At 42.8% G+C, this 18,690-nt stretch overlaps 3 protein-coding genes and 1 pseudogene across 4 annotated transcripts in view; 3 read left to right on the top strand and 1 right to left on the bottom strand.

Annotated features, from left to right (window-relative positions):
• LOC139388732 (GRB10-interacting GYF protein 1-like) overlaps positions 1-7,731 on the bottom strand; it is a 30,226-nt gene extending 22,495 nt beyond the window's left edge. Inside the window, exons 1-12 of one of the 2 annotated variants that reach the window (XM_071135603.1) lie at positions 7,399-7,731; positions 6,073-6,486; positions 5,809-5,873; positions 5,164-5,211; positions 4,909-5,038; positions 4,693-4,791; positions 4,392-4,500; positions 4,161-4,275; positions 3,859-4,067; positions 3,553-3,737; positions 3,322-3,454; positions 3,070-3,234 (exon numbers count right to left, since the gene is read on the bottom strand). In XM_071135603.1, the coding sequence (XP_070991704.1) occupies positions 3,070-3,234; positions 3,322-3,454; positions 3,553-3,737; positions 3,859-4,067; positions 4,161-4,275; positions 4,392-4,500; positions 4,693-4,791; positions 4,909-5,038; positions 5,164-5,211; positions 5,809-5,843 (1,228 nt within the window). In that variant the 5' untranslated portion in view covers positions 5,844-5,873; positions 6,073-6,486; positions 7,399-7,731. Of the gene's footprint in view, positions 1-3,069; positions 3,235-3,321; positions 3,455-3,552; positions 3,738-3,858; positions 4,068-4,160; positions 4,276-4,391; positions 4,501-4,692; positions 4,792-4,908; positions 5,039-5,163; positions 5,212-5,808; positions 5,874-6,072; positions 6,498-7,398 lie in introns of both variants that reach the window. The other variant, XM_071135604.1, reaches the window with a different exon arrangement.
• LOC139388188 (uncharacterized) lies at positions 6,035-9,167 on the top strand (annotated as a pseudogene).
• A 3,862-nt stretch (positions 9,168-13,029) lies between these two features.
• LOC139388670 (endonuclease domain-containing 1 protein) lies at positions 13,030-14,793 on the top strand. Its single transcript, XM_071135490.1, has 2 exons — positions 13,030-13,363; positions 13,611-14,793. Exons 1-2 carry the CDS (start codon positions 13,058-13,060, stop codon positions 14,217-14,219), a joined length of 915 nt encoding a protein of 304 aa, XP_070991591.1. The 5' UTR covers positions 13,030-13,057; the 3' UTR covers positions 14,220-14,793.
• Positions 14,794-15,896: 1,103 nt separating this feature from the next.
• Positions 15,897-17,088, top strand: LOC139388187 (endonuclease domain-containing 1 protein-like). The gene is made up of 2 exons (XM_071134750.1): positions 15,897-16,166; positions 16,504-17,088. Exons 1-2 carry the CDS (start codon positions 15,897-15,899, stop codon positions 17,086-17,088), a joined length of 855 nt encoding a protein of 284 aa, XP_070990851.1.
• Positions 17,089-18,690: the final 1,602 nt, after the last annotated feature.

Below are 18,690 nucleotides of genomic sequence, written 5' to 3'. Positions count from 1 at the left end.
AATATTTATGGTGTTGTTTCTAACTTTGTTGATTCCAAAACGGCGGATATTCCTCTGGCTGTTTTGGGTTCTGAGCGCCGTTCTCAGATTATGCTTTTTCCGTAAAGTTTTTTTGAAATCTGACACAGCTGTTGCATTAAGGAGAATTATCTTTAATTCTGTGAATAACACTTGTATCTTTTATCAATGTTTATTATGAGTATTTCTGCAAAATCACCGGATGTTTTGGAATCAAAATATTACTGCACGTAAGGTGCCAATGTAAACAGATTTTTGGACATTATCGAACAAAACATACATGTATTGTGTAACATGTCCTATGGGTGTCATCTGATTAAGATCAAAGGTTAGTGATTAGTTTTATCTATATTTCTGCTTTTTGTGACTCCTATCTTTGGCTGGAAAAATGGCTGTGTTTTTTCGACTTGGCTATGACCGAACAATCATATGTGGTGCTTTCGCTGTAAACCTGCAAGGAACCCTTGCACTAGAAAGGTAACTAGGCAAGTCAGTTAAGAAAACATTCTTATTTTCAATGACGGCCTAGTAACGGTGGGATAACTGCCTTGTTCTGGGGCAGAACGACAGATTTTTACCTTTTCAGCTCGGGATTCAATCTTGCAAACTTATGGTTAACAATTCCAACCACCTGCCTTACATTGCACTCCACAAGGAGCCTGCCTGTTACGCGAATGCATTAAGAAGCCAAGGTAAATTGATAGCTAGCATTAAACTTATCTTATAAAAAAACAATCATAATCACTAGTTAACTACACATGGTTGATGATATTACTAGTTTATCTGCGTTGCATATAATTGATGGGGTGCGCATTCGCGAAAAAGGACTGTCGTTGCTCCAACGTGTACCTAACTGTGAAGACTATTTCTTCCTAACAAAGACAGACACATTTGCCAAACGGGGGATGATTTAGCAAAAGCGCATTTGCGAAAAAAGCACAATCATTGCACTACTGTACCTAACCATAAACATCAATGCCTTTCTTAAAATCAATACACATAAGTATATATCTTTAAACCTGCATATTTAGCTAAATGAAATCCAGAGTAGCAGGCAATATTAACCAGGTGAAATTGTGCCACTTCTCTTGCGTTCATTGCACGTAATTATGACATAACATTGAAGGTTGTGCAATGTAACAGCAATATTTAGACTTAGAGATGCCACCCGTTAGTTTATGACTTCAAGCCTATCAACTCCCGAGATTAGGCTGGTGTAACCGATGTGAAATGGCGAGCTAGTTAGCGGGGTGCGCGCTAATAGCGTTTCAAATCGGTGACGTCACTCGCTCTGAGACTTGGAGTAGTTGTTCCAATTGCTCTGCAAGGGGCGCGGCTTTTGTGGAGCGATGGGTAACGATGCTTCGAGGGTGGCTGATGTCGATGTGATCCTGGTTCGAGCCCAGGTAGGGGCGAGGAGAGGGACGGAAGCTATACTGTTACACTGGCAATACTAAAGTGCCTATAAGAACATCCAATAGTCAAAAGGTATATGAAATACAAATGGTATAGAGAGAAATAGTCCTATAATAACTACAAACTAAAACGTCTTACCTGGGAATATTGAAGACTCATGTTAAAAGGAACCACCACCATATGTTCTCATGTTCCGAGCAAGGAACTTAAACGTTAGCTTTTTTACATGGCACATATTGCACTTTTACTTTCTTCTCCAACACTGTTTTTGCATTATTTAAACCAAATTGAACATGTTTCATTATTTATTTGAGGCTAAATTGATTTTATTGATGTAGTATATTAAGTTAAAATAAGTGTTCATCGGTCGACCTCTATTGATTAGCACTGCAATTGATAAAACAGGGACATGTTTGAAAGACAAGTGGTTCTGAGCTTAATTCAATATTACATTAGGTAAAGAAACCAGGAATGCAGACAGGCTCTGAGCTAGTGTGTACAACACACCACCTGCTGTTATGTTGGGTACCTACTGATCAAAATAGTATCTTATGATTTTTAAAAACTCAATGACATGTTTTGCTAAAATAAAGGTTTAAGGAAATACAGGCATGCACCACATTACTACAAACAAAACAGGTCAATCAAGCCTGATGGACTTGCAAGTATAAAAGCAAAGCTTGCATCCCATGATTATTTTAAAAAGCATTAAAAAAAGGTAGCGTAATGGGATGTCTTACTGTGGTGTGTGAAGAATCCAATACTCTACCTTGTATGCGGTACAAATCACATTATTGTGGAAGCACCTCCTCTAAGAGTATGAATGAGGCTGTTTGAGAAGGTTTGAACCCTAACAAAACTGCCTACACATAGTTTGAAGCACAACACCAACACAGCTACTGTAGTAGGTCAAAGCTGTGTGGTGGAAAATCTTGGTAGAGCATGGGTGGAATAGGCATTGTGATGCGCATGTGAATTTCCTTTATTTTTCGGCTTCAGACTAATGCATATTCTCACTTAAGCATTTTTTTTTGGTTTATAAATTATAGTTTGATGTCTGATAAGCTACCAGCTAAGAAACAAAATGACAAACACTTTGAAAACAGCTACTGCAGCATCTATTTTGCTATAAATGTGCTCCTACTTAACTTCTATTTTTATTCGCAAATGCGAATGAAATGCTTGCATTGTGGAGCCCTGACAACCCACCAATGTGGCTGGTGAAAGACATTTTACCCATCAATGCCAAAATCTACCCACATTTGGCAGGTGTTACTTTTAGATCTCTTGCATGTCATCATGGCAAATCTGACATCTTTAAAGACACAGTGTACATGTATCAATAGAAAAAGTGCTTTACACAATGTAGAAACCTAATATTCCACAAGCGACTTCGTAATTTCTAAGAAAGGTATTTGTTTAAACATTTTAGCTTTTATAATACATACATATCTTTACATGTTAGTTTAGGGCACAACATGTGCTTCAAAAGTAGCTAGAATTAATATAGGCTGTATCTCAAAAAAAAAATCTTATTTTCTGGTGCTACTAAATGTTATGTGCTGCTCCTAACCTTTAAGTTGGGAACACACTAACACTATTTTTAAAATTTAGAGCCCTGAATTCAATATTTACCTTGAGTGGGCACGTGGTTGGTTTTGGAGGGGTGGGAGATGGGTGTCAAGGGAGCCTCTGGGGCACAGGGGGCAGGGAGAGGGTCTGAGGAGGGAGGGGCCGAGACAGCAGGAGGAGATGGAGTCCTGTACTTGACCACCCCCTCACATGCTCCTTCACACTCATCTAGAGAGAAAGAGGGTGAATGTGCATTCTACGAAAGCAGAAAGTTCTTCTGTTAGTTGTTTATTATAGCCAGGGAAAGTGTCTCACCTCCGTCAGTGTAGTTATCCTTATAGTTGTCCTTGCCTTCCTGACCGTTGTCCTTGACTTCCTGACCGTTCTCATCTTCCTCTAGAGCTTCAAACTCCAGATCCTCTTCAGTGATGGTGCCCTTGGAGCCTTTCTGCTCAGACAAGCATAAGGCTCAGAACAGACATAAGTAACATGCAAACACACACACGTAGACAAACAGACAGAAATAATGCCTGCCAGCCAACACACCTTGAAGCACATGAAGGCCCCCGAGGAGTCAAAGGTGCCCATCTCTCCATCCTCTTCATCAGTGCACCACTCAGGAAGGCCGTCCCTGTCGTCCTCCCTGCGGGGGCCCTCGCTGTCACGGAAGTCAAACTCAAACTTCCTCCGGCCGCCATGATCACGCCAGCCTGCAGACCGAGGACCCCCATCTGTGTGTGTGATTTTGATTTGAGAAGGAGTGTCCATCAGACATGGAAAACATGCAAAGTATACACAACATTAGTCTTAAGTAGAGGGTGTGTGAGTGGTTAGGTGTGTGTCAGTGTGTACCATCACGGCGGGTTCCTGCAACTCTCCAGGCTGGCTGCTCTCCCCCTCCTGCTGCTGCTGCTGCCTCTTCCTCCTCCTCCCGAAGGGTACGCCAGTTACCACTGTCGGCACGCCAGGAGTCCTTCCTGCCAAGAGGTCCCGCCTCCTCAAACCCTGGACGCACTACCTCAGCACGCCTGATTGGCTTCTCAAACTTGGGCCTCTCAGCTCTGACAGAAGGAAAGACGATAAACAACCATCAATATGATCGAATGATAACCATCTGGGGGCGAGGGCAGCATAGTATAAGACAGTGAGCCTACCGGTCATCCCAGCTTTGGCTGCGGAGCATTTCTCGGCCACGACCGAAGCCCACCTCTCCATCATCAGGACCTCCAGGAGCTCTTTGGTAGAATGCACCTTCACCTCTTCCTCTCCCTTCCCAAACAAACATAAGAAATTCCTTCAGGGGCCTACTCAGCCGGTTAATACATTTCCATATATATAGTTGCACCATCCTGATCACTCCAGGTGGTGACTAACTGCACCGCTACCTCTGATGCCTCCTCCACGACCCTTGGCCACACCTGCAGGGGCGGCCCCGCCTCCCTTTCCCATCAACCTCAGCACAGCCACACTGTTCACAGACATGGAGAAGTTTCTCTGTAGGACAGAAGGAAGGAAAATGACGTTGACACAGAAAGACATTTTGTCAACATACACTGAAACAGGATCAGCACATTGTGGGTGAAAGTAGCAACTAAGATCTGAGAGTTAATCCTGGCCAAATACTTCTCAGGGATCAGAGCAGCAAACCTCTAACTCAATAACCACTCATATCTCCTGCAGTCTCACCTGCTCCTCCTCAGTTAGAGGCTCCAGTGCCAAAGGCTGCACAGGCTCATCCTGCAAGATAGCAGCAAACTCCTTATCCTGCGTGATATCCTCTGGGGGCTGGGAACACAGTTTGGTTTACTTCAAACTCACTAGTCATAACCGGCCAGACACCTTTAACACAAACAGCTGTATTGGAATCCTCATTAGAGTGAATCACTCATTACATAAGCTTACTTTGTCATCTTTGATATAAAGTGCTAGCATCTCCTCACGACCATAGCGGTAATCGGCCAGCTTGGACTTTGGCAATGCTGGAGAGGGAGGGGGGGACGTCACACTCCGCCCTCTGGATAGTGCACGGAGCCTGGGGAGAAGAAATCACCATCAGCACAATCCATGCATGCATAAATAACACTTCAAATGAAATCATTATTACTGACATAATAGTACTGGGCCATGTGTAAGACTATATCCATCTATTATCTTCACCTCAAGTTTAAGTTGGATATGCATCGCCCATTATCTTCCCCTAGACAACTAAGGGCAACAAGCAGGAGCAGAATAAAAGCAGTACACAATACAACGCCAATGATTATGTTTTAGTACAATTTTGAGATGAATTATTGGCAATGTAGCAAGAATTTATGTTTGCGGGTGCTCTTATTGAATGATTGGAGTAGGGATAAGGACAGGCCCAAATAAGTGTAAACACCTGCTGATTGAGGCATTTTGAAGGACAACTTGCGACATTCCATTATTTTAAGCTAGCTATATACAAGTTGAAGAATCATCAATAAACACAATGTGGTTCTCTTTTCTTTACATTATAAAACTGAAATGACCAAGGTCATGCACTCACTCTGAAAACAAGCCAATGGGGAAAGAGAAAATGAAGAAGGATAGAATGCAGTGTGCTGAGAATGGGCCAATGAGGAAACAGAATGGGGCACTGAGGGAGGAAGGAGAAAAGTGAAGGACATGGGGAGTAAGTGGGGACCCCTAAAATAGTGAAGATTTTCTTTAATTTACTGACATATAAGATTGTTTAATTTAAAAACAAGAGTTGGTTATGGGCCAGGAATGTAAGCAGGGAGGAAAGAAGAATGAATGAGAGAGAAGGAAGAGATGCGTCACCATTCTGGGCCGAAGTTAAGTGTTTCTGCAGTCATACTCCTCTCTTCAACTGGAGCTCAAGGCTTCTGTTGGCACAACAAGGACAACAGTCAAATCATGTCATGGCGCCACATAATCAACCAATCAAATGTCCTCTTTGGGAAGTAATGAATGAAATACTATCTCCTACCACACAGCTCAAACACTTGTACTCAATAACACACATCCACATATAGAACACAACAATATGACAGGGAAACTTTACAGAGTGAGTGGAGCTCTAACCTTGTCCAGAGGATTGAACCTGTTCGGTCCAGATACGACGAGGGGGTTAAAGGCTATTTGGTTCTTCTCTGTGCAGTGGTTTAGAGTGGGTGTACTTGGGCCAAACAAATCTGTTACACTGAGCAAATAGCTGCAAGGCTTTGGGAAAGGGGTTAGGTGAGGTGACGGAGTGACCAAATGTGACAGCAAGCTCACCAATCAACAAATGAAAACAAAAACAAAATGTTTACAGACAAATAGTACCAGGAATTACAACATGGGAGTTGATCATAATAATTGACCATGAAGCAAAATTGTGAAGAACAGGAGATCACGGGGAGCGATATGTGTATCTTCTTCACATGCATTTATTATTCTCTCCACTTCTGTCTTCTTACTCCTGCTTGAGTATTTCCATCGGATCTATTGTTCCTCCTTGTAAACACCTGGGGAAATGAGACATTCAATTTAGTTTTCACATGCAAATAATATTTACCACACTAAAGTTGTTATAACTGACAAGTGTTTTCACTTTAGTTGTGCATTGACAGTTCGTATATTTCGCCTATCTAAGCTGAAGGCCAGCTTAATTTCCGAGCTCTGTTCATAGCTCAACTATTCACAGCCGACTAAGTAGCAACTGTGCCAACTGAACAATAACGTTAGCTAGCTAAGTTCGTAACTACGTTACCTAGCTAACTTTGCAATTACATAACACGTCATAGCCAACTGGTTTCGATACAAAACATGTTACAATTAAGTTAAAATATAAATTAGCAAACTTAAAATGCACTCAATGTAACTGTGGTGTTTTCGATTAACCACAAATGGCAAACAATTCGTAGTTAGTATCTGCTGAAGTCAGCTTGGAACATTGAATTAGCTATTTGCACATTCGAACGAATCACTTCAGACAAATACGTGTTCATGAAGAAAACTTGACTTTCATTTGAAGTTGCGCAAGAACATTTACCTAATTGAACCAGTTTGCTAAAATGAACTACCGTATTTGCAGCCAGCTAACTAACCTAGATGAACAACGGAGGTAAATAGCTAACGTTAGATGAGTAACCATGAAAAGCAGTGAGCAGCCCTCTACCCGCTCCGACTCGCAACGCGCAGGATACATCTCAACTTTAGGCTGCTGCTTTGGCCTGCACTTCTGCTAGCTAAACGTAGCTAACATGGTTGCACATTGCGCGGATGTTACTAGCTTGCTAATTAACAAGCTAATTAGCTAACCATCTTGACACAATCCATGAGAAATTAGCATTCTATTAATCGTAAGCAGTGCAATTTATTATATTGCAGTATAATGTTTGCCTAAATAATTGTGCCAATTTTTACTTACCTTTTGTTGAAAGTTGGTCGCACTAGCTAGCCAGCTAAGTTGCCAGCTAGCCAGCTACAACTTAGCTAGCTGGTAGCTGCAAATTTTGCGAAATTGGAATGTAGCTAACGTTAGTTAAGTCCTCTTTTTAACAACATATGCGTGTATTTCGCAATGACCTGTATATCTCCAGGTTTCTTCCTTGCAACTATATGTTGAATATTTGCTTGAACCACGTTTAATTATAATTTCAACTGACCAACGTTCGCTGCGAATATGTTCATAACTCGCTTTCTCGTCTTGTTTGTGTTTTAGAAAAATGGCCTCTCTCTTTGCATTATTTGACAGCTGTTTTTTTTTTTTTTTTTTTTTACCTCTATCGAGAATTCAGGCGAACTAGTTGTTGGTGCTTTACCGCCACCTCTCTGACTGGAGTGGGACAAACACGCCCCCCCCCCTCCCCCTCCTCACTCACTTTGACACCTTATTATGTTGGGCCTGTATGCATTCCTACACAAAGGCCCTCGCTTCATATTCGTAGCCAAACCCACTGGCTCCAGGTCATCTATAAGTCTTTGCTAGGTAAATTTCAGAGACAAGTAAACTGACAGCTTCCACTGCACCTCTTCTTGAGCACTTTTCTCCGTGGTTTCTTGCGTCCCTGAGCGAGCTCAGCCGCTGCCCTGGGTGCTAGTTGTGGTGATGGTGGAGGCAGAAGTACAGGAGAACTACTCACCTGAGTGTCGTGAGTGTATGTACATGGGCACAACACCACTGGGACTTAAGGATAAATGTCTGAAGAAGATTTGCCAACGCTACAACGGCAAGCCACCCTGTATGATACCCTTGGCCACATTCCCGTCTACTCAGCCTACACCTTTAAGCACTCTAACGGCACCAAAAAGGTTAATGTGCCCTAGATGTATGAGCCACAGGTATTTTTACAGACTCCTGTATCTAACAGGATCTCTGCAACCTTGCCTTGTGGTCGTGCCTACAGATGAATTAATCAGTTTCATTGGCTAAAGTAACAACTCTATGGCCTTTGTGCAAATAGAATGAATAGTGAGAAATATACTGTTGTGTTAAGAATGTGCATCCAAAGAGAGATTCCATGAGGTTCCACTGGCTGTGATTCCTTGAGTACAACTATTCTGCTTTCCTTACTAATCCTCAGCTCTCTATCAGCTCTAAACAGTGTCTGATTTTGGGGAGATGCAGCCCTTTCCTCAAGGCGACCTCCATCGCAGTTTTGAGGATGCTCAGGTGGTGCTAGAAGACTACTCCAACACTGTGAACTTTGAGCGTGGCCACCTGAACCCTGACGAGCACCAGTCTGACCCCAACGACAAGGCAGACACTTAAACCTTGACCAACGTGGTGCCTCAGGTCCGGGAGTTCAACATCGGCCCCTGGAAGACCCACGAGCACACCATCCGCCACCGCCTCAACAACTACTGCCGCCGCACCGCCTTCGTGGTAACTGGTGTCACCACCTCCGGGAACATGATCAGTCGCCACAACATTGACCACGTGACTGTCCCCATCTACTTGTGTTCGGGCCTACTGCTGCATCGACTACGACCGCAACGCGCCCTTTGAGGAGCGCTCCAAGTTCCCAGCCTATGCGGCCCACGGACTCAATGAGAAAGAGAAGCCTGAGGTGGTGGAGATATCTGTTCAGCAGCTGGATAACTTCCTCAAGAGTGTCACCTTTGTTGACAATACCTTTCAGATCTTCTATGATAACTGTGTGCCACCTGATAATGGCCTGCACATGCCTTGACACTATACTTAGAATTATGTGTTGTGTGATTTACTTGACCTGTAATGTAATGTAATGAAAAAGGAGGTAAATCTGATGTTGTCTTTCATAAATACTTGCGGTTCGCTTCCTCCATTTATTTTCTCTCAGAACACGTACAGTATATCATGATCTCTCGCCTCATATATTGAATGTATAGCCTCACTCACTCACTCACTCACTCACTCACTCACTCACTCACTCACTCACTCACTCACACATTCTCCTTTGTCTCTGATACCAGTCTATACCATGGAAGTTCTTGTGTGCGTTATCTGTCTGTGGTTTTGTGCTAACCTACTTTTACCACTGCCTTGCCACTGAAACTCACCTGATGCTGAAGGCCATTTGTTCTCCACAAAGAGAGATTAGAGAGCAGGTTTTACATTTTACAGCATTTTAAGCGTAAGTGGAGAGAGGAAAGACTGAGATGACAAGACAAAAAAGAGGGTTGATGGCAGAATGCTTTGCACAGGAGGGTTCCACACAGCTCACTGTAATTGGTCCTCTCAGTAGATTGTAGTGTTCCATGAGAGTGGTCTTATGATAGGTGACAGCCAATTCCAGACCTGTCATACTCTGATTAGACAATCCAAGGAATTGAATGAAAGGCAGCATTCAAGAATATGTGAAAATGTGATATACTGCCTAGAACGTGACGTAATCCTATAGCTTATAAAGTACCACAGTACGAGTCATAATACCCATAAAATTTAGCGGTCAAACACGGAAATTATTCCAATAACTTTTACATTATTAATGTTTTCCATGTGGGATTTTCGAAACAAAATAAGGGTGTGTTTCGTGTCAGTTTACCCTGGTGTGACATTTTGATAACGGTGTATATCCCTCTCGGACAAGATGATTTTTATCTATATATTTGCTTGTATTTATCCCCCCAAATAGAAATGCTAATTAGCTGTTAATCTGGCTATCACACAGAATGACAAATGCTGTGATGATCTGGACTGCCGAATCGAGGCAAAGGTAATAATCTCTGGATTAACTAGCTAACTTTAGTAATGAATAATTGTCTAAATTTGTTTAAATTGATCATTTTGTATTTGTATTTGTATTTATTATGGATCCCCATTAGCCATACTCTAAATACTCTTCCTGGGGTACGGTAAAATTAAGGCATTTATACAATTTTTAAAGCATTACAATACATTCATAACAGATTTCACAACACACTAAATGTGAACTGTCTTCGGCAAGTTTGACATTTACACAATACCTGTTAGCATAGGTGTCAGCTAGAGATGATGTGCAGGAGTTTGCAGGGATTTGTAGTCCTGCATGATGTCTACTTTGATGCTAACTATAATTTTAGAATTTGAGAGCAAATAGAGCTGAATATATTGATAAAAGTAATCTTGTCCGAGAGAGATTTACATGGTTAACAAAATGTCACACCAGGGAAAGTCAACATGAAACACAGGCCTTGATTGAAGTGGTTCTAAAATCCCCTATGGGAAAAATTTTACGGGAAAAAAACGATTGGAACTATTTCAGCGTTTGACCGCTAGGTTTTATGTGTATTATGACATGTCCACCAGTGGCGGTCGGTGCTGTTTAAGATTTTATTTCATGAGGATGGCCTTATTTTTATTACAGCATATTGGATGACTGTAATTCATACTCGATTCACCCAGTTCAATGTCACATCGATAGGTTTAGGCTACTACATGATACTCAAATTTTCCATATAGCCATCATTAGGTTGCTACAACCTAGCCTGTGAATGAAAGTTTAAAATATAGGTGCACAGGTCGAGAGCAATTTGAGTAATCAAGGTGACAGTCAGTGAGCGTCACATTCAATACCACCTTTCACACTCTTGCCTGCATCTAGCTAATCTAGGTTTTAATCATTAGTTTAATAGTTGCAAACGAGGGTTTCTGTTGGACATATTCAGACATGTTTATCCCCGTTTTGTTCCGTTTGCTTCCGTTTAGAACGTTTCTCAACAGAATCGGCGGAATAATACACCCCTGATCCCATGCAAACACAGTTCACTTTCATAGTAGCCACATACAAACAGCATGATCACTTTGATTGTTGTAGCTATATTTCCTTCTCGCATCTATCTACACACTCTCCTCCTCTCAACTTTTCCCTTCGGTTGTGGACTTCAGTACATAACATATCAGCTGTCTGTGACCAGTTGAAAAAACCTTTCCAAGTGAAACCTTCATATCATATCTGCTAACTGCTACACACAGCCTATATAAATATAGCTAGCTCTCTCTCTCTTGCTTCTCCTTCATTTTTGAAGAGATTAATTTGTTCAAAACTGTTCAATTATTCTCTTTCTCTCTCTTTGAGTCAAATACTCACCACATTTTATGCACCGCAGTGTTAACTATCTGTAGCTTATGCTTTAATTACTAGATTCATACTCTGATCATTTGATTGGGTGCACAACATGTCAGTTCAGGCTGCAAGAGCTCTGATTGGTTTGAGGATGTCCTCCCGAAGTTGTCATAATACGGTGTAAGTCTATGGAAGCGGTGACAACCATGAGCCTCCTATCTTTTGCATTGAAGTTCGATGTACCCAGAGGAGGATGGAAACTAGCTGTCCTCTGGCTACACCATGGTGCTACCCTACAGAGTGCTGTTGAGACTACTGTAGACCTTCATTGCAAAACAATGTGTTTCAATAAACTATTTGGTGGCGTGAATATATTGAGTATAGTTTTAACTTTTTGAATGTTTCACTATTGTCATGACATTCACTGAGGATGATCCTCCCCTTCTTTTTCTGAGGAGCCTCCACTGGCGTCCACTGTGGGGCTCTATAGCCTCCCCAGTGAGTGTACTACCTCCTCTGCTAAGACAACACTGAGCTCACTAAGCTGGGACTGAACAGGCTGCCACCAGGTGCTGAGGGTAGGCAACAACACATCTGCCACGCTGCCCCTCAAAATGGGGGGCCCAAAATAGTCCCCTCGTGTACTCCCTGTTCACCCACAACTGCGTGGCCGCTCACAACTCCAATACCATCATTAAGTTTGCAGACGACACGACGGTGGTGGACCTGTTTACTGACGACGATGAGACAGCCTATAGGGAGGAGGTCAGTAACCTTTTGCTTTAACTCTTTTGACTCATCAAATAAGCTGCTGCTATTGTTTATTATCTATCCTGTTGCCTAGTCACTTTATCCCTACCTATATGTACATATCTACCTCAATTACCTCATATCCCTGCACATCTACTTGGTACTGGTACCCCGTGTACATAGCCAGGTTATCATTACTCATTGTGTATTTATTTTTCTTTCTCTCTGCATTGTTGGGAAGGGCCCGTAAGTAAGCGTTTCACTGTTAGTCTACACCTGTTGTTTATGAAGCATGTGACAAATACAATTTTATTTGATTTGATTTAACAAGCTCTTTATGGCCTTTATGCTTGGTCAAGTCCTGCTGAGGCTGTTCCTCTTAAAGTTCCCCCTAAATTGCTAGATTGATGGTAGCAGTGGGGATAGTCACTCAGGCTGACATATTACTGTGTCCTTGTCTGCGTTGGGCTTTGTGCGTGGGTTGCTTCTCTGCTAGAGGTTAAAGTGACCTGGCCTCCTTGTATGTTAGGGTACTACTGCTATATTCTATTATTCCTTCACCACGTATGTTCTTATATTTTCAGCTGTAAAAGTTACAGTAAATTCACATAAGGCTTTGCTGATTGGACAATATGGAACAGACCAACGCCTATTCTTGTTATTCACTCACAACACAAATTGGTTGGATAGCAGATCCCTCTGTCACATTATTTTACTCACTTTGCATATCTGGTCTGTGGTGTTTAAATTCTAACTCTACACCTTGTCTTTCACTTCACTCTCCTGCAGTTGTTCTGGAAAGAGCCATGCAATTCTCTCCGGGCTGTTTGGTGTTGGTGTTCTCCCTTTTCCATAGTGCACCTAGAGCTCCGGCCACTGTGGTTGAGGACTTCAACCATGTAGAACGATGCAAGGATTCCTTATACATGGGAACCCCACCACGGGGAATCATTGATGCCAAACTGAAGAAGATCTGTCAGCGCTATGCAGACAAGCCACGCTTCGTGACCCTGTACGACCCTCAGAAACGAATCCCTGTCTACTCAGCCTACTCCTTCAAGAAGACAGAGGGAGACCGGCGCGTGGACTACCCCTGGATGTATGAGCCACAGGTCAGTCAAATGCATTTTTGCTGTTGTTGTGAGTCTACTCCTTAAATGTTATGTTATACGTGTTTTCTATCTGAAAATGATGGTAATGTTAAGTCCCTATTTTGCAGTGACAGGAGTTGAAATGTTATAGCTGTTAACTGATTTATCATAGCCCTTCATTGAACAGTGTATAGCTTCTTTCCCTTTGTTACTATGTAGTCTACAATCGTGTGATTGATATGCTAATCCTTCTCCCCTCTCTCTCCAGCTGGCAGAGGTTGATGGCAATGGAAACATGCTACCCTTCCCTACCGGCTACCTGCACATGAAGTTTGAGGACAGCCAAGCAGTGCTGGATGACTACTCTGACGTAGTACTGTATGAACGTGGCCACCTGAACCCAGACCAGCACCAGTCTGACCCTCATGACCGAGCCTCCACTTACACCCTGACCAACGTGGTGCCAGAGATCAGAGAGTTCAACATTGGGCCGTGGCGTGAGCACGAGGAGCGTATCCGTGTCCGCCTCAACAACTACTGCCGTGGCACCGCCTTCATTGTCACAGGGGTGACCACTACAGGTCACATGATTCGCCGGAACAACCAGGACCGCGTGGCCATCCCTGAGGACGTGTGGACTGCCTACTGCTGCACTGACTACGACCGCAACGCCCCCCACGATGTCCGCATTCGCTTCCCCTCCCAGGCTGCCCTGGCCAAGAACGCCAAGGAGGGCAACACGGTCCACGAGATAACTGTCCAGGACTTGGAGAACTTCCTGAAGACCCGGATGGACGTGGACCAGAACCTGCAGCTCTTCTATGACAACTGCATCTCCCCCTCTCCCCTCCCTCTGTACCTCCACCACACCATCTAAACGCTCCCCAGCAGCTACCATACCCATCTACTCTGTGTGCTCTGTGTATCTCAAATGTGTATGCTCAGTGCGCTAGTAGTTTTTATAATGATTAAATATGATGTACACTGGCAGTTTGTTAAAAGTTTTGTACTTGTAACAGAACATTCATAGCATTTGGTCATGCTTTGGATATGCTTTTATTATCTAAGATCTGCTTTGCAAATGACTTCTGTTGTAGTGTAGGCTAATTGTCCTTCCAAATTAATTCTGTTGTAGCGTAGGCTAATTGTCCTTCCAAATGAATTCTGTTGTAGTGTAGGGTAATTGTCCTTCCAAATGACTTCTGTTGTAGTGTAGGGTAATTGTCGCTCTATTTTCTGTATTTCTAGCACTCTTTTTAACTGCAATTGGCTTTGCCGCTATCTGTCCCCTTATAAAACAGCTCAGTGGCATTCAAATACAATGGTGTAGTGTGTCAACCATTCATGGAAAGGTGTTATCTGCGCATAGTTGGAAAGTGGTTGTAAAATGGACTATACCATCAAAGGCTGTAAAGAGTGTATCTTCTTTGAATAAAACAAATGAGTTCTCTGACTTCCAGGTGTCATGTTTCACTGTTTCAACCAGTCACAATTATGTCTTCGGGTCACAATTCGGGTCACAATGATGAAAAACGTGTTATTACAGTTATGAACACATCTTTTCATACATGTTTTGGGTTTAAGGTCCCCATTCTCCAATCATAGTAGCTTTAATGATGGTTATTACTGTGTTATTATGTATAACCTGATCAGGTTAGTGATAGTTAGCATTAGAGTACAGGAACATTATGTATCAGGTCGTATGTTTTCCCTTTACTCTATGAACTAATCCAAAACCACTGTTTCCAAAGAGAAGGTCCTGCACACTTTTAGGACAGTTTTTTTTCCTTACCATGTGACATGGCTCTAATTTATGCCTCATAATGAATTTACCTCTCAGATTATTCTGATTGACACATTAAAAATCGTCCTCCAAAATGTGCCCATAGCTCAGACAGCCCAACCATCCGCTCAGAACATGTTGAGCTGTGTGGTCATTAAACTAAGTGTTTGTGCGCATGGGTGAATTTGAATGAATGGTGTCTGAGCGGATGCAGTATAGCCATTTTTACATGAACTTTCTCGTAAACTATAGCCGCTCATATCTTCTATTACTTGTATTACTTGTTCTTTTTTACTTTACTTGACTTTTATTGTTATTGATTAATGTACTGCATTGTTGAGGGAGCTAGCACATAATAATTTCGATGCACCTTTTATACCTGCTGTAAACTGTGTATTTGACTAATACAATTTGATTTAATTTGATGATGAAAAAGGCCTCTCCTTATTAGGCGCCTACAGTTCTCAGTGCTTTTGAGCATGTGACTCGTATAAGTTTCCCCACTGGATGTGGGAATGGTTAGAACTGGGAGCATCAGGCTTACAGGTGTGTCCGGCCAATCCTATAACATTGCTTTGCATGGGAAAGAGCCATTAATAAGTTTAGTGAAAGTAACGCTAACACTGACAGACTGCTAAATGCTGATGAGACTGACAGACTGCAGAATCAGTAACAGAGGAGTGTGAAGGTATCAGAGCAGTATTAAATACAGGGATATTTCTTTAGAGCATGAGGTCTACTTGGCAGCAGTCTTGGTATGCTGTTCTGAGTATGTTCCTGTGGGTGCCCTGGGCCTGGTGTGGTGTGGTGGAGGACTTTGACCATGTGGAGCACTGTAAGGACTATATTTACATGGGCATACCACCACGGGGCTACCTGGCGGGCAGCAACCTGAAGAAGATCTGCCAGATCCTGGAGGACAACCCCCGATTCGTCACCCTCTATGACCACCGCAGACACATGCCCCTCTACTCTGCATACACCTTCAAACGGTCTGACGGGGAGAAGAGCATGGACCAGCCCTGGATGTACGAACCACAGGTGAGTTGAGGTCTGAGGACAGAGGGAAGGTAAGGGAAGTTAATCATTGTAACAACTGTGTTTTTTTCCCAGTGTGAAGATTCCCATGTCTGTAACTACAATTTCCGTCTCATATGAAGGAGACTATTATGGTACTTTAGATATGGACTTGAACGATATTCAAAAACTAAAGCTCACTGTCTTGATCAGAGAATGAGTGAGCCTTTGTTTTTCGCACACACACTCTATCTTCCTTTAGTCATAGCATGAATTACCGCAATAAATATAGAGCTCTTTAATTTCACCTAATCACAAAAGTAGGTTATAATTTAAAGATAATCTCTTTCTCTCTTTCTAGCTGGCCTCCAGTAAATCCAGCAGTAATATGGAGGTCTACCCACAGTCGGCTCAGATGCACATGCGTCTCATGGACAGTCAGGCGGTGCTGGAGGACTTTACAGACGTGCCCCAGTATGTGCGTGGCCAACTGAACCCAGACCAGCACCAGTTGGAGCCCCTCGACAAGGCAGCCACCTACACCCTGTCCAACGTGGTGCCTCAGATCAGAGAGTTCAACACTGGCCCCTGGGCCCAGCATGAGGACCGTATCAGACGACGCCTCAACAACTACTGCCGCGGCAATGCCTATGTCATCACGGGAGTTACCGCGGCCGGGAACATGATTCGGCGAGACAACCAGGACCGTGTGGGCATCCCAGAGTACATGTGGACGGCCTACTGCTGTCCAGACTACGACCACAATGCCCCCTACCTAGAGCGCTACCACTTTCCTGTGTTTGGGGCCTATGGTCTGAATAATAGGGTCAACAATGCTGTGGTGGAGGTGCCTATCAAGACCCTAGAGACGTTTCTGAAGGGACGGTTGGACGTGGACAAGAACTACCAGATCTTCTACAATGACTGTGTGCCTGATGACATGTAGCCATACTAGAAAACGTTTTGTCTACAGCTGTAATGGTGACGGACATAAAAGCAAGGTTTTAGTATTGTGGGATCAAATGGTACATGGTAATGGGTGTATTTATTCATACGTACACTAGAGGGAGCTTCTGTCAAACTTCTACGTTTACATTGTAGTTACTGGCCCAATGCTCATAACCACTAGGCTACCTGCCATCTACTACTTCTGTGGGTTATTTTTTATTTTTTTTTGGGGGGGGGGGGGGGGGGGGGGGGGGGAACTTGACCTGCATTTTGTCTACTTTGAAGCAACATTTTACTGTCAATAAATGCAGGTAGACTGACACAACTATGTAACTTCATTCACTTTAGGACCCGAACCAAGAATGTAGGTCAGTGGACAGGAAGGGGTTTTAAATGCATCCCATTGGCAGCATTGACCGGACAAAAGGATTTTAGATGCTTCTCATTTTTTTAGTTGCTAAGTGGTTCGTATTTGGTTCCTCTGTCCTTATTGGCACATGCAATCTTTTTGCGTCTAAAAAAATCCCTAAAGCTATATGAATAGGTCTGTATTTTTTACAACTGCAGGTCACCCCCAAACAATAAATGGACATATGCTACACCTATAGACAATCTTCACTCCTAGATTAGGGGAGTGTGGTATATTGAGCATTTTTTTTAAACATTAAGCATCACTACATCAAGGGAAATATAGTATTATTTCTAACAAATATATCTGCATATATTTCAGGATGGGTATCCCTGGAAATAATCAGAATTCATGTAAACATAACAGTTTTGAAAACATACCGTGTCCCCAAAAAGCATAGGGACAGGGTAAATTGAGCCACCTTGGGTTAAATTGGTGATGGTGTCCTGGGACAGTGGGCGATGGTAGGTCAAAGTTTAATTCATGGAATGGGGGTGTGATACATTGTATATCTTAAATGTATGCGTCACACCCTGGCAGGGAGGGGCTGTGACTAAAATGGCTCAATTATCAGACTACGCCAGTTTCTGTTTAATACAGGGAACACTTCAACCAGTGAAATGCTGCGTTCAAAACAACTGAGAACTCGTTACTTGTAACTGGGAAATATTTCCGACTTCAGTGCGTTCAAGACAACTGGGAACTCGAAGAAGAAAAAAAACAAGCTCCGACTGGGAAAATGTGTTTTTAACGGACATCCAACTCAAAATTCCAAGTCGGGAACTCGGGCCTCTTTCTAGAGCTCTGACTTTCCAACCTGAAGATCACTGACATCCTGATTTTTTCAGGGTTCCCAGTTCTCTTGAAAGCACCATAAAACACACAGGTTTGGGATGACAGGCCACCTTTTGGATTGGATCATGAGCAATACAATGGACCAGGCAAAACTATATCAACAATACCATTTTATTACAAAGATCTTTCAGTTACAACATTCCAAACCAACTCGCCATATTATGTTTCAACTTTGCCAGTATAAATAACCACAGTCAATGATACATACCCTGATGGTGATACACACCCCTCTTGGAGCAAGAACTACAAAATAAAAAATGACAGCCGACAACCCTGAACGCAGGGCGAACTATTTTAAGGACGGATGCCACTACGTGCTAGCTCCAACCAGAGCTC

Source organism: Oncorhynchus clarkii, chromosome 29 (genome assembly GCF_045791955.1).
Source record: "Oncorhynchus clarkii lewisi isolate Uvic-CL-2024 chromosome 29, UVic_Ocla_1.0, whole genome shotgun sequence".
Lineage (NCBI taxonomy): Eukaryota > Metazoa > Chordata > Actinopteri > Salmoniformes > Salmonidae > Oncorhynchus > Oncorhynchus clarkii.
This window is presented reverse-complemented; position numbering and strand designations above follow the sequence as displayed.

Coding starts and splice junctions, on each gene's coding strand:
- LOC139388187 (XM_071134750.1), top strand. CDS start 15,897: ATGTTCCTGTGGGTGCCCTGGGCCTGGTGTGGTGTGGTGGAGGACTTT. Junction 16,167..16,503: donor CCTGGATGTACGAACCACAG/GTGAGTTGAGGT, acceptor CTCTCTTTCTAG/CTGGCCTCCAGTAAATCCAG.
- LOC139388670 (XM_071135490.1), top strand. CDS start 13,058: ATGCAATTCTCTCCGGGCTGTTTGGTGTTGGTGTTCTCCCTTTTCCAT. Junction 13,364..13,610: donor CCTGGATGTATGAGCCACAG/GTCAGTCAAATG, acceptor CTCTCTCTCCAG/CTGGCAGAGGTTGATGGCAA.